The sequence below is a fragment of the Falco punctatus genome (assembly GCF_963210335.1).
Source record: "Falco punctatus genome assembly, chromosome: 2".
Taxonomy (NCBI): Eukaryota; Metazoa; Chordata; class Aves; order Falconiformes; family Falconidae; genus Falco; species Falco punctatus.
The window spans coordinates 118,508,211-118,523,395 of record NC_137581.1 but is presented as its reverse complement, the minus strand read 5'-3'; the positions used below and the strand labels follow the sequence as shown (position 1 = coordinate 118,523,395).

At 42.8% G+C, this 15,185-nt stretch overlaps 1 protein-coding gene across 1 annotated transcript in view; it reads right to left on the bottom strand.

The window, feature by feature from the left end:
* GUCA1C (guanylate cyclase activator 1C) overlaps positions 1 to 14,809 on the bottom strand; it is a 51,035-nt gene extending 36,226 nt beyond the window's left edge. The window contains exon 1 of the mRNA XM_080376187.1: positions 9,110 to 14,809. Coding sequence (XP_080232313.1) covers positions 9,110 to 9,313 — 204 coding nt within the window. The 5' untranslated portion in view covers positions 9,314 to 14,809. The remainder of the gene's footprint in view (positions 1 to 9,109) is intronic.
* Positions 14,810 to 15,185: the final 376 nt, after the last annotated feature.

Sequence of the window (15,185 nt, the reverse complement as noted above, 5' to 3'; positions counted from 1 at the left end):
ATTTCAAATGGGCTAAGCCCCTCTTTTGCTCTTGGTCTAGTTCGAATCCGTGTAAGAGCTAATGGCAAAGACTGGGGCCAAGTTAGATTCGTTTCTTGGCCTAGCTTGACAATCTGTTGTTTGATTAGATGGTTCATCTTTTCCACCTGGCCACTTGATTGTGGTCGGTATGGGGTATGTAATTGCCAATCTATTCCTAGATGGTGGCTGATCTGTTGCACTATTCTGGACACAAAATGTGGTCCTCTATCCGAGGACATTACCGCTGGGACTCCAAACTTAGGTATTATCTCTTGGAGCAGTATTTTGGTCACTTCCCGGGCTTTAGCAGTTCTGCACGGGAAGGCTTCTGGCCAACCTGAAAAGGTATCTGTTAGTACCAATAAATATCGATACCCCCCTTTTTTAGGAAGTTCCGAGAAATCAATCTGCCAATGTTGCCCTGGAACATTTCCTTTCCCAATTTTTCCCAACTTTGGCCCCTTGGTAATCTTAGGATTAGTCTGGAGACAAAGATCACATTGTTGGGTTACTTGTCTAATAGTAGTATACAAATTTCGTGCTATTATGTTTTTAGTGAGATCCTTATATAGAGCTTCTGCCCCCCAGTGCCTTTTTTTATGTTCTTCCCGAACTACTGACCATACCATGTAGGAAGGAATCACTATTCTCCCATGTGAGATTACAGCCCACCCTTCCTCATTATATGATCCCTCTAGGTCAGAAATCAGTTTGCGATCTTCTTTAGTATAGTCTGGTTTACCTTCTAGAGATATCTGTCCATCGGGTATTAGCGCACCCTCTACCTTGATTGCTTTTCTGGCTGCCTGTTTTGCTTCCCTGTCCGCCAGTTCATTTCCTCTTTCTAATTCTGTGCTCACTTTCTGGTGTGCCTTGATGTGCATAATTGCCACCCTTTCAGGAAGCTGGACTGCATTTAGGAGTTTCAAAATTTCTTCTGCATGTTTGATGATTTTTCCTTGGGAGTTTAATAGTCCCCTTTCTTTCCATATTGCTCCATGAGCATGTACCACTCCAAAGGCATATTTAGAATCAGTCCAAATATTTATAGGTTTTCCCTGAGCTCTTTCCAGAGCTCGAGTAAGGGCTATGATTTCAGCCTTCTGTGCCGAAGTGTCAGCTGGTAGCGGTCCCGATTCTATCACTTCTTCAGAGGTTGTAACAGCATATCCGGAATGTCGCTTTCCATTCAGCATATAGCTGCTCCCATCTGTGAACCAATGTTCAGCTCCATTAATAGGAACATCCTTGAGATCTGTCCTACTAGAATAAGTGGCTTCGATTGTTTCTAGACAGTCATGATCGACTGATTCGCCAACATTCCCATTAAGAAACGAGGCCGGATTGACGATGTTTGTAGTCACGATCTCAACATCATCTTGTTCCACCATTATGGCCTGGTATTTTAGGAATCTCTGTGGGGAGAGCCAATGCCCCCCTTTTGTTTCAAGGACTGCAGACACTGTGTGGGATACTAAGACAGTCATTTTCTGGCCCAAGGTAAACTTCCGGGCCTCCTGGATGTTTAGGATGACAGCTGCTACTGCTCTCAGGCAACCAGGCCACCCTTTTGCAGTGGCATCCAGCTGTTTAGAGAAGTATGCCACTGCCCGTCTGTATGGTCCCAAATCTTGTGCCAGTATTCCTAATGCCATTCCCTGTTTCTCATGGGAAAATAGGAAAAATGGCTTACTCACATCAGGAAGTCCTAGTGCTGGTGCCGACATCAAGGCTTTCTTCAGTTCATGGAAAGCTCTGTCTGATTCAGCATCCCACTGAAGATCCTTCTGATTAGCTGCTATCAGGGAATATAATGGTTTAACAAGCAAGCCATAATTACATATCCAAAGCCTGCACCATCCTGTCATTCCCAGAAATGTCTGCAGTTCTTTTACAGTTCGTGGTCGGGGGGCTTGGCATATGGCTTCTTTTCGGGCCTTCCCTAGGACCCGTTGTCCGGCACTGATCTCGTACCCTAGGTATGTGACTTGTTGTAACACCACCTGTGCCTTCTTCTTAGAAACCCGATATCCTTGTAGTCCCAGAAAGTTCAGCAGGCTCACAGTCCAAATAATACAAGATTCTTCGGTTCTGGTTGCAATAAGAAGATTGTCTACATATTGTAACACTTTCCCTTCTCCTGGTGGTGGTTCCCATAACTCCAAATCCTTTGCTAATTGGTTTCCAAAAATTGTGGGGCTATTTTTAAACCCCTGTGGCAACACCGTCCATGTGAGCTGGGTCTTTCGACCGCTTCTGGGATTTTCCCATTCAAAAGCAAAAATTCTTTGGCTGGCTTCATGGAGAGGGAGGCAAAAGAAGGCATCTTTTAAGTCTAAAACTGTGAACCAAGCTAGGTCAGGTGTCAGGGTGGTTAGTAAGGTATAGGGGTTAGCTACTACAGGATACAGATCCTCTGTTATTTTGTTAATGGCCCTTAAATCTTGAACTATCCTATAAGACCCATCAGGTTTTTTAACTGGGAGGATAGGTGTGTTAAATTCTGACTCACATTCTTTTAGTAGTTTTAATTCTATGAATCGCTCTATATTTGGACGAATTCCTTCCCTATCTTCCCTTTTCAGTGGGTATTGTTTAATTCTTATCGCACCCTGTCCTTCCTTTAATTTTACTATAACAGGTGATGCATTCTTGGCACGTCCCGGCATGTCAGTTGCCCATACTCCGGGATATACCTGATCAATAATTCTGGTATCAATTTCCCTTTTTATAGGAGTACTGGCCAAAGATAGGCTCATAACCTGTATGTATTGATGATCATTTACCTCCAGAGTAACTTCCCCTTTTTTAAATTTGATTGTTGCCTCCAATTGTTCTAATAAGTCCCTACCAAGAAGGGCCTTTGGGGAATTTGGCATAAATAAAAATTTATGGATCCCCATTTGTTTTCCCAACTTATATTTTAAAGGTTTACAAAAATAAGCCTTTTCAGTTTGGCCAGTTGCACCCTTTACTGAAACATAATCATTTTCCAAAGGCATTAAAGCTTGGTTCAAAACCGAATAGGTAGCTCCTGTGTCTATTAAAAATTCCACCTCCTCCTGTTCTTCTCCTAATTTTATTTTTACTAATGGGTCGGCTAGTCAATTTTCTTCTTCCATGTGAGCTATTGTTTTCCCTTGATTACTGCGCCATTTAGTATTTTCTTGATGTCGGCGTTCAGGGCATTCGTTTTTCCAGTGTCCTGTCCTTTTGCATATTGCACACTGATTCCTACCCAGGGGTGTTAGCCCACGCCTTGATTTAACTTTAGATTTTTGATTCTCATTTTCTCTTACTACTGCTAATATTTTCTTTTGGTCCTGCTTGTAACCTTCTTCTCGATTACTAAATATTCTCCATGCTTCCTCTACTAATTTTTCCAAGTCTCTATTTTCAGGAGGTCTCAATTTTTGCAGCTTGTGCCTAATATCCCCCTGTGATTGTCCTAAAAAGAGGGATATTAGTTGCTGTGCGCCCACCTCCGAATTTGGGTCCAGAGACGTGTGCCGGCGCATTGCATCTCTTATCCTGTCTAAGAATTCTGAAGGTGTTTCAGAGGGACCCTGTCTAACCTCATATAACGCTGCCCAATTTATTGTTTTAGGAATTGCTTTCTCCATTCCTCTGAATATCCATTCCTGGTATGCCTGTAATCTTCCCATTTCAGCGGCGCGGTTTGGGTCCCATTCCGGGTCCAACAAAGGAAACCATTCTCTATAATTATCTCCCTTTATATTATAGTGTTCCTTTGCGAGATCCCCCGCTGTTTTTATGACCAATTGCTTTTCAGTTTCAGTCAAACAATCCAATAATAATTGTATATCACTCCAGTCCGGATTGTGCTGTTTTATTAGAAATTTAAAATTCTGTGCCGTCTTTATCGGATCATTACGGTATTCTCGGGCAGCCTCTTTCCATTCTCTCAGATCAGCGCCCGTGAATGGAACTTTTATTTTCATTGTTCCTCTGTCCGGATTCACGGCTTCTCGGAGGGGTGCCTGTAAAACAGACTTCTGTCTGGTGCGTGAAGACACCGGACTATTTGGAGCCGTAATGGCAGTTTTTGTGTTTCCTTGTGTGGCAGCGGGTGTTTGGCTTTCTTTATAAATAACTTGTGGAATTTCTTCCTCTTGTTCGCCTGGGGGTGGACTGGGAGCCCCGGCCGAACCTTGTCTCTCCACTCTATAAGGTGGATTAAATAAATCATTTAATTCGGGCTCTTGTTCTCCGTTTAATTTGATACACCTTTGTCCAATACTACATGCTGAGCAACATCTTTTCAACTTTCCTTTACGCTCCCTCCTATCCTCTCTTTCTAGTGCTAGTACCATAGGATCCCGAGGGGGTACTAAGCCGCAGTCCTTTTGCCACTCAGGTTTGTCCCGGAGAACGAAGAACATGTCTGCATACGATACTTCATCCCACATTCCCTCTCTCCTCAAAAACAACATTAATTGCAGGAGAGTGTTATAATCTAACGTTCCTCCTTCCTGAGGCCATTTCGCATCACTCTCCAATTTATACAAAGGCCACCACTGATTACAATATTTAATCAATTTTCTTCTATTTTCGGTACCACCATATCCTACGATATCACTCCAATGTTTTAATATACAACCCAAGGGCGATTTTTCACAGGGCTTACTCCTTCCATTTCCCATTTTGCAATTTTAATTACTTTTTCTCCGGCCGCCTTAGCCACCCAAGGTCGGAAACACAGACAGAGCTCCTTACTTGTTTTGCACTCAAACGCGCGTCTCAAGCACTCTTGCACTCACACTCAGTCAAAATAATTAAGCTATACACGGAAAATCAAAATGCGCATCTCAATCACACCATTCACACTCTCCGGGCAGCCCTCAGTCACACAAGCAGTATGTTATACGGTACCGTGCACTTATGTACAACTTTTAAGAACACTGACAGTTCACAAAGTATGCATTTCAATGAACAATTACCAAAAAACAAACAACAACAAAAAAACCCCACATTTTTCCTGGTCTTAAGCAGAGTGTTAAGTTTTCCGCTATTTGCCACGAATTACCAGAATATTATTATTTTTCAACATACATTTCATAACTCCAAGTTTTGAACATGTAACATAGAACAAACAAGACACAGAGCGCTATACCAGTTGTTATATTTTAGGAATTCCCCAATACTTAAAACAACCCAATGGAAGTTTTTAGCTTCCCCCTTTTTTCCTACGCAAAAGTTTCCCTTTTACTTTTGCTAAGAGGTCCCTCTTGTTCCTGTGAGATTCCGCCTTATTCCGTCCCGCCCCCCGCTTTCCGTCACGAGGCCTCCGGGCTTTTAGGAATGGCAGTAACCTCGGGTTTGCTCGATCTGCCCTCAAGATCGCTAGCGGCCACCCCTTGGTCAGCAAACCCCCTCCCAAGGTACCTTTCCTCCTGGGGACTACGCTGCGCGCCGGACGTCTCCGTGCGTCTCACCAGCCGCCCCGTTACTAAACATACCGTTTTATCCGCGGATCCAGGGGTTCTCTTCTGCTCCCGGGTGAACAGCTGAGAAGAGGAGGCTCCTCCGAGGAAATCTCCCGGGGCGCGCCTAGGAGCGTCCGCTCCGCAGCTGGTCCCTCAGCCGAGCAGAAATCCTCCTGCCTGGCTCGCCAAAACTGACGTGCGGAATTAGACTCTATAACTCGAAAGTTATAAAGTAGGTATGTTTATTGCGCGCAGATGCACGGGGGATCGCTCCTCCACAAGCGTGCATACCCGAAGTGAGGAACCATCCCACATTTATACAATGAAACAAATGAATATTCAATTAACGCCTATACATATTCGTTACCTAAACCCCGCTTCGTATGTTAATTAGCTTATCAGTCCGTTTCCTGGAATGTGGTGGTCTTGCAGGTTTGTAGGTGATTCATGTTCTTGTGACCATCCGATCTTCTCCAGCAAGGAGACTTGGCACTCCCTTCCTCTAGATAGCATTTGAATGTCTCTCATCTTCTCTCATTCTCTTTTAAATAGCCCCTTTTGTTAGAGAAAGAAGGGCAGGCGTCTCCCCATCTCCCCTTTGTTAGAGGAAGAAGGGCAGGCGTCTCCTCAAAAACTGTAGTTGTCTCCTCAGAGCTGTGTGCCTATGTGACCAGACACCGCACCCATGACTAGTCACCATACCCACATTCCTGAGTAGACATATACAATCACAGTCGGTGTTAAGCGTCCCCATTTCACACTATTTCTCCATATCACTCAGGGGGCAGGAGGGAACCCATGCCTGGGTGTTCTGCCAGCTGCCAGCTGCTGCCCTGACAAGGAATAAAAAGCTGAATTCTGCATGAGCGGGGCTGCCACTCGGCGTGTGTCCCTGTGACCCAGCTGCCAATTTCTATGAAAACTTTAGGAACCAATGAGATGAAATGCCTGCTTTTTGGAATTTCGTTGAAATATGCCGATTGATTAAAAAGTCACGTGGAAACAGGAGAAGGGGGGCAGAGACTGATGGATAGGATCAAGTAACAGTCAAACTCTGATGTGGGAATAACCTGACAGGTTTAAGGAGTATGTCTTAATATTCATCAGATAACTTGAGCAAGCTACTCCCTGGCTGCTAAGCTATTTGTACCGGGAGGGGGCTCCTGCAATTAGTAACTTGTAAAAAAACAAAAGACACCCTCTGAAAACAAAAAAAAAAAAAAAAAAAAAAAGAAAACCAACAAAGAAAAACCCCAACCAAACAACTCCCCACCTTTCTGGTTTGGAGCTTTTCCCATGTTTAGACAGGTTCCAGGTTCACCGAGGGCTTGTCTTCATACAGAGTGACTAGCTACATGTGCAAATTATTTTTCCCTCACAGAAAAGTACTTTATATAATCTAGCTATAGGAAAGTATTCTTAGCAGCTGTAACACGTTGGATTGCAATAGTTGAAGTATATAAAAAGCAAAGGGCAGCGTCTATGTGCACATTCTCAATACTATAAGCAATATAAACAAGCGAAGAAAATGTGGGTTTGATTACAGACAGTATTACAAAGACTACAAATAGCAGAGAAAGCTGAATGGGGTAAGGTGGTAAAGAACAACTGCACCCTGAAAGTTTGTATCTCATTTATTTTGGACCCTCTGCCTGTACTGGACGCACCATTTACCGAGTGCAAGAGATATTTTCAAATATATAGTCCAAGCTCAGCAGCAGCGGTGAGTACTCCTCAGCATTTCTGTTGGCACAAGGTGATCTGAAGGGGACTTTCTTCTTCCCTCTCCGCCCCCTCAGCTATGTCGTGACATTCAGTGTCCCCACACCCATGGTCAGTCCTGCACTGCTATGCTAGCGTCTTGGCAGAAGCCTGATTTTCAGGATGTATTTATTTCATGTTCCACTTTTTTTGAAAAGTAACTAGAAGCAGCTGCAGGCTCAACTTCCTGCAATGTCCTCAAGTCACTACCTGCTTTGAAAGTATTTGTCTAAAATAAATTTTGGAAATATTTCCAAATATTTTTCAAGAGCACTGAAATGTCAAGGGCTTCTTGCAGTACACGTTGAAGCTGAACTGAAAAGGCTCTTAAATGAGCTCAGACACTGTCCATGCCTGTTACCCAACAAAATTAGCACCAGTAGGGCTTCACCGGGGAACATAGTGCATCAATTTAGTAATTGAAAAGAACACGGTAAGTTGACAATTTCTGCCAGCCATGTGCCATATTTATGGACTAGAGGTTTGCTCATCATCTGTAATTATCACATCTATTGAATTAGCTGATGCTACTTGGTCTAATTCCAGTATATTTAACCATCTAATTGATTGCGGGGGTGGGGGGATGGGGTGTGGAGAAAAGAGCATGCGATGAGCCTGAGTTTATAGGAAATCTTAACTGACAATTAGGTAAGAAAGAATTACATGATACCAAAAGCACAAGCAGAAGCGGGTGTGGGGCTGGAAATACACATAGCAAGAAAAAGGTGTAACAAAGATACCAACTCTGGGAATTCTTAGTCTACTGGGCACCATACAGGAGATTAAAAATTGGATGTAAAACCACACAAGGTACCTTATACTCTCAGCATTTTTCTAAACAAATATAATTCATTTCATAATAAAGAACAGAAAGGCCATTTCTGGAAATTGAAACTGTCTGGAGTAGTTCTGGCTACAATTTGGACCAGTTTTAACCCGCCACTGAAGTAATTCATGTAATGTAATAAGACATTTGTCATTACATCTCTGAATTCATTGAGATCAATGGTGTGAGTAGAGAACACTAATGGTGGGTTTTGTTTTCTTTTTTAAAATAAGTTTTTATACCATGATGGGCCCATCTGTTCTATTAGCTGGAAGCAGCCTTTGCTTGTGTAGTATTGACAGTTCAGCCTAAACCTTATTTCAGTCAAGGACAAACACTTTTGTAGGAATTACAAATGACTCTCTGCTTCTTTTGTAACATTTTATATAAAGTGTTATTTTGTCCTAAGGGGAAAATAACAAGGCACAGTCTTCTGGATGGGTCTCATGGCTAGAAGGAACCTGTACAAACACCCAGTTGGAGGAACATAAGACAGCAACGCAACTAGCAGCTGCTGGATGCCTTTGGGATGACCTAGGATGTTAGACATTAAAATTGGGATGATGGATCAAAACCAGACTGATGCATCTTTGGAAAGGGGAGATTGACTGATACCAAACTAAACCACAGAAGGTGCTTGGAATGGATCCAACAACAGAAGGAATCATGTTGTGTCTTAAAGCATTAGTATCTATGAATCCAGCCGAACACTTACTGCTTTAAAAATGGTTTTCCAAGCACACTTATATAAATAAAACTTCCAAATATTCACACACAGCGTAAATAATAATAAAAATCTGGGTTTCAAAGACAAGAAACCGTTCAACATGTATTAGAATGATTGTATGCAGTCTTCAAAATGGCAAATGTACCGGGAACAGAGCATTCGGAATTGTTTGCCTGCCACTCATTTTTATTTGCCCATAGTTTTCTGTTGAATCACCTGTGAATAACTTCCATCACCTCTGAACATTCAGCACTGCCAGCCCTCTGAGACACGGCGCTGAAGGAATACAGCTGTAAGAAAACCGGGAAGGTAAGGATGAATTCTTACCTTATTCATGTCAAACGTGTGAAATACTTGTTCAACGTAGTTGTTAGCTTCTGGAGTAAGTCCATGTAGATCCAGGACATGTTTAAATTCATGCAGGCAAAGTTGTCCAGATGGGCACTCCTTCATAAATTTTGTGTACCAGTGGTGAATTTCCATAGCATTTATGTCATCTGCTGAGCCGGCAGCACCCATAGCATCAAACATACCAAGTAACCTTTCTCAGTATTTATTCATCCAAATTCTTCCTGCCCAACAATGAACATTCAAACACCAACTCTGCCTTTGAGAGCCACTTTAAACCTCTTACAGATTGCTACCAATATAGACTAAGTAAATATAGCACCCTAGCAAGATTACTGGTGCCCAGTTTTAGTGCGCCGTGGTTTTATCAGCTGATTACCGTCTTTATGCACAATCATGTCTGCAAAGCCTTAGTAGGGGCACAAGGACCAATTATGCCGATTCTCGTCTTGTGTCGGCGTCTGCAGTGCTAAAGCTGTGCAAACTGGATGAATATTGAATAAGCAACACACAGGGACTTTGAGAGTAGTTTCTAAGCATTTATTTTAATAATTCACAAGGTTTTAACTAAACCTTCAGTCCCATTTTAATACTTGGGCGTGTTTTGTGCAGCTGCCTTGTAACAGTGGACTTTTCATTTTTATCACTTCTATACAAACTGTGGTCCAGATCTTACCTTACGGGCCAAAACCGCAGCATGATTTGACTTGGATAACCTGAAAAAAAATTAAAGCAGCTATACACTAAGCACAAAAAACTTGCCACTGTCTTTAGACAGCACTTCGACAAGCATCTAAGTCTTGCGTAAGCCGACGTCATCCCAAAACCTGCTCCCCTGCTGCCACTGCTCGCTCCATCCCATGCTTTCCCTTCCCTTGGGCCAGCCAGAGTGTTTGTGGTTGCACTTGGGAGCAGCTGTAAGAACAGCTGCTCGAGCTAAAATGTCCTCTGGGCCAGGGTCCAGGCTGGTTCAGTCGCAGAAGCAGTATCAATAGCCATGAGAGACAAATTTGATCTCAAAACCGCAAAGAAATGGGATGCTACTGTTGGGCTTGTCACGAAACCTGGTTTTTGGGTGACAGGAGGGATGCAGTGGTGCACCTCTTGGGTGTGCCCGGGGAGGACGGTATACCCAAACCGGGGACAGCTGCCCCTGCAGCAGAAGGCTTTGGGCAGGCTCTCTGTCACAGCATACGGGTTCAGGTAGTCATCCAGTATTTTGACCTCTCTTTAATTCTTTGGACAAATAAAGAGCTGGGACGCACTAATCATGTAAGGTCAGAGTTGCGAAATATTTCTCAGAAGTAGGTACAAGCCTTTGCTGCAAAAGGTGGCAGGGACGGAGCAAGCTGGGCCGTCTGGAACAGGCTTTCGGTGCCTATTTATAACTACGTTACATAAACCAGAGCCTGCAGCCCATCAGGGCAACGCTGCTGAGGAGGGAGGGAAGGGGGAGAAAGCATACCTGGGTGCCTGGAGGACTTCAACAGCAACGTGGACTGTAGCTATCATTAAAACATGATTTTTCTAATCTCTCGTCTTCCCTCGCACTGCTTTCAGCAGTCTCCCTGGAGCAATATGAGCTGTCTGCTAACATGCTGTCAGCAACAGGATCAGGGGCTTCGATACCGGGGAGCAGCAGGGATTACCTGTGTAAAATACTGAATAAAGCAAGAATAAATCTGAAACATGTGAAGTGGTATTTGGAAATACTCCACTTCCAAATATCACTAGCAGGCAAAGAATGCTGCATTTGTAAAGAACCAAGAACAGCAAGCGAAGGAAAGGTAGCTTGAAGTAGCAATCTTCAGTCTTTCATCATGCATCATCAAATCCAAATTTTCAATAGCTAGTAATCGGAAACGCCGACACAGAATTTTCAAAGTTCATACCTACCAAATTGCTTGTTCAATAAAAAAAGGAAGTGTTTAAAAATTCAAATGTTATTCACACTTCCATTTTTTCCCAGAAATAACAGCAGTATTCAAAGGAAAAAAAAATCAAGGATGTCAACCATAGGTTTTGGAAGCCAGACAATTAGGTTTTTTTGCAAATACAGGAGCCTGCAATCATTTTTTGTACATTTTCATTTTCAAATGTCCTTCTGAAAAAAGGAACAGCATAAGTGTGAGTATCAAAGACCAAGCATCTCAGTCCTTGAAAATATGCATATTTCTTTCATACGGCATGGAAGGATCTCCTCCCTCTGTTGTGTTTGTCCTTATGGAAGACAAGGTTAAAACACCAGAGAAATCCACATTTTATTTAACTCTTCAAGATAATCATCAAGCTGTTCAAAACTATCTATTTGATGAATCTGTAAAAAAGCCCCTTAACTTTTACACTGCAGCATTTGACAAAATAAGGCTATGAACAAGCACGACTTGCTTATCAGCAAAGGTCATAGTCAAAAACCAAGAGGGAACACCCAGAAGACTTGAAGAAGCAACAGCCCAAAATAAAATGGAAACGTGGAAGCTAGAATTAATTGCAAGCGGGAGAACTAACTGCTTTTAAAGGAGTTCTTGTACAGGCCACGTTGCCATTAAGATAGCCTTCCTGGGGGATTATAGCAATGGAGCACGCACAGATTAGAAGGGCTGTGATCGCAACACTGTTCTTTTTAGCAATTTAATACTATCCTCACTTTCACTCTGAGGAAAAGGTACTTCTTTAGTTAAAGGACAATTTTCTCCGACTTGTCATATCTGAACATGCAGGTTAGCTGGGGATTGCATCCCTGCGCGTGTGTGACCCTGCAAAGCCCAGAGGTAGAACAAGGGAGAATGCAGAAGGAGTGGAGAACTTGTGTGGTAGGTCTGCAGGCAATGTGGCAGCAAGGGGGTGGGAAGCAGCTCAACGAGGAGAAGCAGCACATAGCGAACAGCCTGGCAGGACTCTGAGAATGTAAGGCACTTCAAGAAAGGATGAAAAAAAAAAGCAGTATAATTCTGCCATAAAAGAAGTGTGAGGCCTGGAAAGAAGCAGCTGAATTTACGCGTTGAGAGTGAAACCCAGATTTTAATTCCAAAGACTTAAATCTGGTATCAACAGTTGTACACAGAAACCTATTGCCCGAGTAGCGCCTGTATCAAACATAGACCGTGTGCTTAGTATCCTCTGGATGTGATTGGGAAAAAAACAAACCCCAAACAACAACCAGGTCACCTGGAGCCTCCCAGCACTGCAGCAGATGGCACCTGCGCTTAGACCGTCGTGTGTGATGGCAATGACTACAGGCTACTGACACAGGGTATGAAACAAAAGCCCCTGAGGCTCTAATAAACTGTGTCTAGGAAATGTCAAGTTTGCTGTGCGTGATGCTATGAATTATAGGGAGAAATGCGGTGAAACATTTGGAACATAAAAGTTACAGACAATGAGGACAATGATACCAGGGCAGAGAAATGAACAGCTGTTTTATGGAGGAGCTTCAAGGGACTAAACTCTGACCCCAGCTCTTTCCCCATAGCAGAGTTCTCACTGCATCTCTCTCAGCGTTATATATGAGCACCATCAGCCTCTGCAGTCCACGGGAATGAGATGCTTGGCCTTTAAGGATGCAGGAAGACAACACCATTTAGAATTTTTATCTGACCCCTTTGCTACGGTGACAGGCAATGATCTTAACTGCTGCCATAAAAATCGCAGGTCGCAGAACTGAAAAGTCCTGTTTTCCTTTAACCTCAGGAGAGCCTTTCTGGAGGTCTTTGAAATATTCCTGCAAAATAATTTGAGAAAGGATCACTCCGATTTCTTTAAAAAAGAAAAAAGAGTGTTTGTGTAATTGTACTGTGGAACTGATTGCCACAAGGTGGTATGGAGGCTAGAAGTAAGTGCGAGTTCCACAAGGAATTAGACAATTTCATGGAGGAAAATCCCATCAAACCCACTTATTAAACTTGTTACTTGATGGAGTGGCCACAGGCTGCTGGAAGTGGAGAGGGTGGTGGAGGGGTACCCGCTCGCTGGGCACGTGCTCCTGGCTTTTGCCAGAGACAGGCGAGTGGACCACAGGTGCTTGTGACCTGACTAGTGAAGCCTGGCTATTTTTACATGCCAGGCATGACCCAAAGAGTGTTTAATTGGCTTATCTTTATCCAGCTGGTGGCTAGACAGACGGAATGAAGTGCAATCATTTTTGAAAAAATGATGCTGTTTCTAAGGTCCTGTCTTAGGTGGATGGCTGGGTCCAATGCAGGTAAACCCCGTTTACTTGTAATTTGCGCATTGATCATAAAAGCGCTGATGTAAAGTGTTTTTTCTGTACAGCTTCTATTTGCATCTTTCCATCCTTTTTTTTTTTTTTCACACAGGCTTAGTGCTTCCTTATTAGGACTCTTGGCTTTAGTTTGGCTGTAATCTTCTCAGTGTGCTTCTATGTAAAAATATGCAACTCTGAATACCCACTAATCAGTGGCTTATTATTGTGTTATGTCCTATAGCTGTTTTTTTTTTAAAGTGATGAACCAATACATACGCAGAAATCTGTCTTCTGCCGTCATAATGCACACAGGGACAAAACTGATATAAGCTAATCAGAGAACAAAAATCAGAGTTGTGATACCCTGCACGGAGGAGACGACTAGGTGGCAGTTAACCTGTTCCTCTTCTGTTGGTTTTATTATTAATAATTAATTTGCTGTGGTTCTCATAAACTTTATTAGGTAGCTTTTAAAATTAGATTTGTGGGTGGTTTCTAAATTATTGGTAAGGTTACTTAAGTAATATTCTAATGCTTCTAAAGCCCTTTATAAAGTATTAAAGTGACATCATTGTCTTTCTGGGACTCTTACACAACCCAGACACTATTTTATCTTTAAGAAAAACTAAACAAAAGGCAACCATCCCCTTCCTCCCACCCTAACTGGAAAAAAGAGATAGGATAAATACAAGTTATTCCTCCTTCAGCAGGATAGTAAAGATCATAAAATTCACCAAAAGAAACTAATGAGACAATTTAGCAATTCATACTTGTCAAGTGATTACACAAACTTAAATTGAGGAACATGCAGAACATGCTTAGCACCGCTAGCCTTGAAAAGAAATGTCAGTCAGTCATATTTTGGTTTGATAGCAGAAATCGCGTCTAATCTGTAAATCCCTGCTGGGGCAGAGCCTGGGATTACCTGCGCGGCGGGGTGGGTGCAGCGTGCACGGCACCGGGACTGGCAGCGCCCGGAGCAGCAGGGACCGGCGGGGCGGCGGGGCTGCCTGGGCAGTGGGCGCAGGTCCGGGACCCCTGGCCAGCTACTCCCCACGGTGCCCACACGCCATCCCTGGGCGGCCGCCTGAGCCATCTGGATGCAGCTCCGCTTACCTCCGGTCATGCACCTAACTCTGGAAGCCCAGGACAGGCCATGCTTGTCTTCTTTTGTTCAATAACTAGAAATACTTGAAATTAAATGTAAAGTACCCTGGGAAGGCACTTCAGTAACTCTGCCATCCTCCCCCTCAGGCTGCTCAGTTTTCCTTGGGCGCCTGTGTTTGCAGCTTGCAGCTTTGCTGCAGTTTGCTAGAGTGCTTTGCAGATGCAGAAGCGAGGGACAGAATTTTTCCTCTCTATTTATTTATTTATTAATGGAATGAAATAGTCTTTCAAATCTAAAGAGACTGTTTTGTTTCCTGTCCTGACTAAAGGCAACCCTGCCCTGCACTCCCTTTAAAATATATTTATAATAATTATATACTTATATATATAATATTATAATATTTATATATATAATAATTTATAACTACTGTACACGTTGCTCTGCATGTAGAAAACGACTAGTTAATAACCCATCGTGGTTAATTACCCATAACAGAAGATGTGCAAACAGTGGCCTGTAAGGTACATCCGTGGCTCATGTCTGGGCACAGCAATGGACTCAGTATGGACTCAGGTGATATGTATATATATAATATATATATATAAAAGTATATATAAGAATATATATAAATAACTTTATAGTGTGTCCAAAACATTTTATCCAAACCTTTGATGGCTGCAATGCCAGTTTTTACATTATTGAGGTAAGACTGAAAAAAACTTGTGTTTTCTCCCTCCTATTCT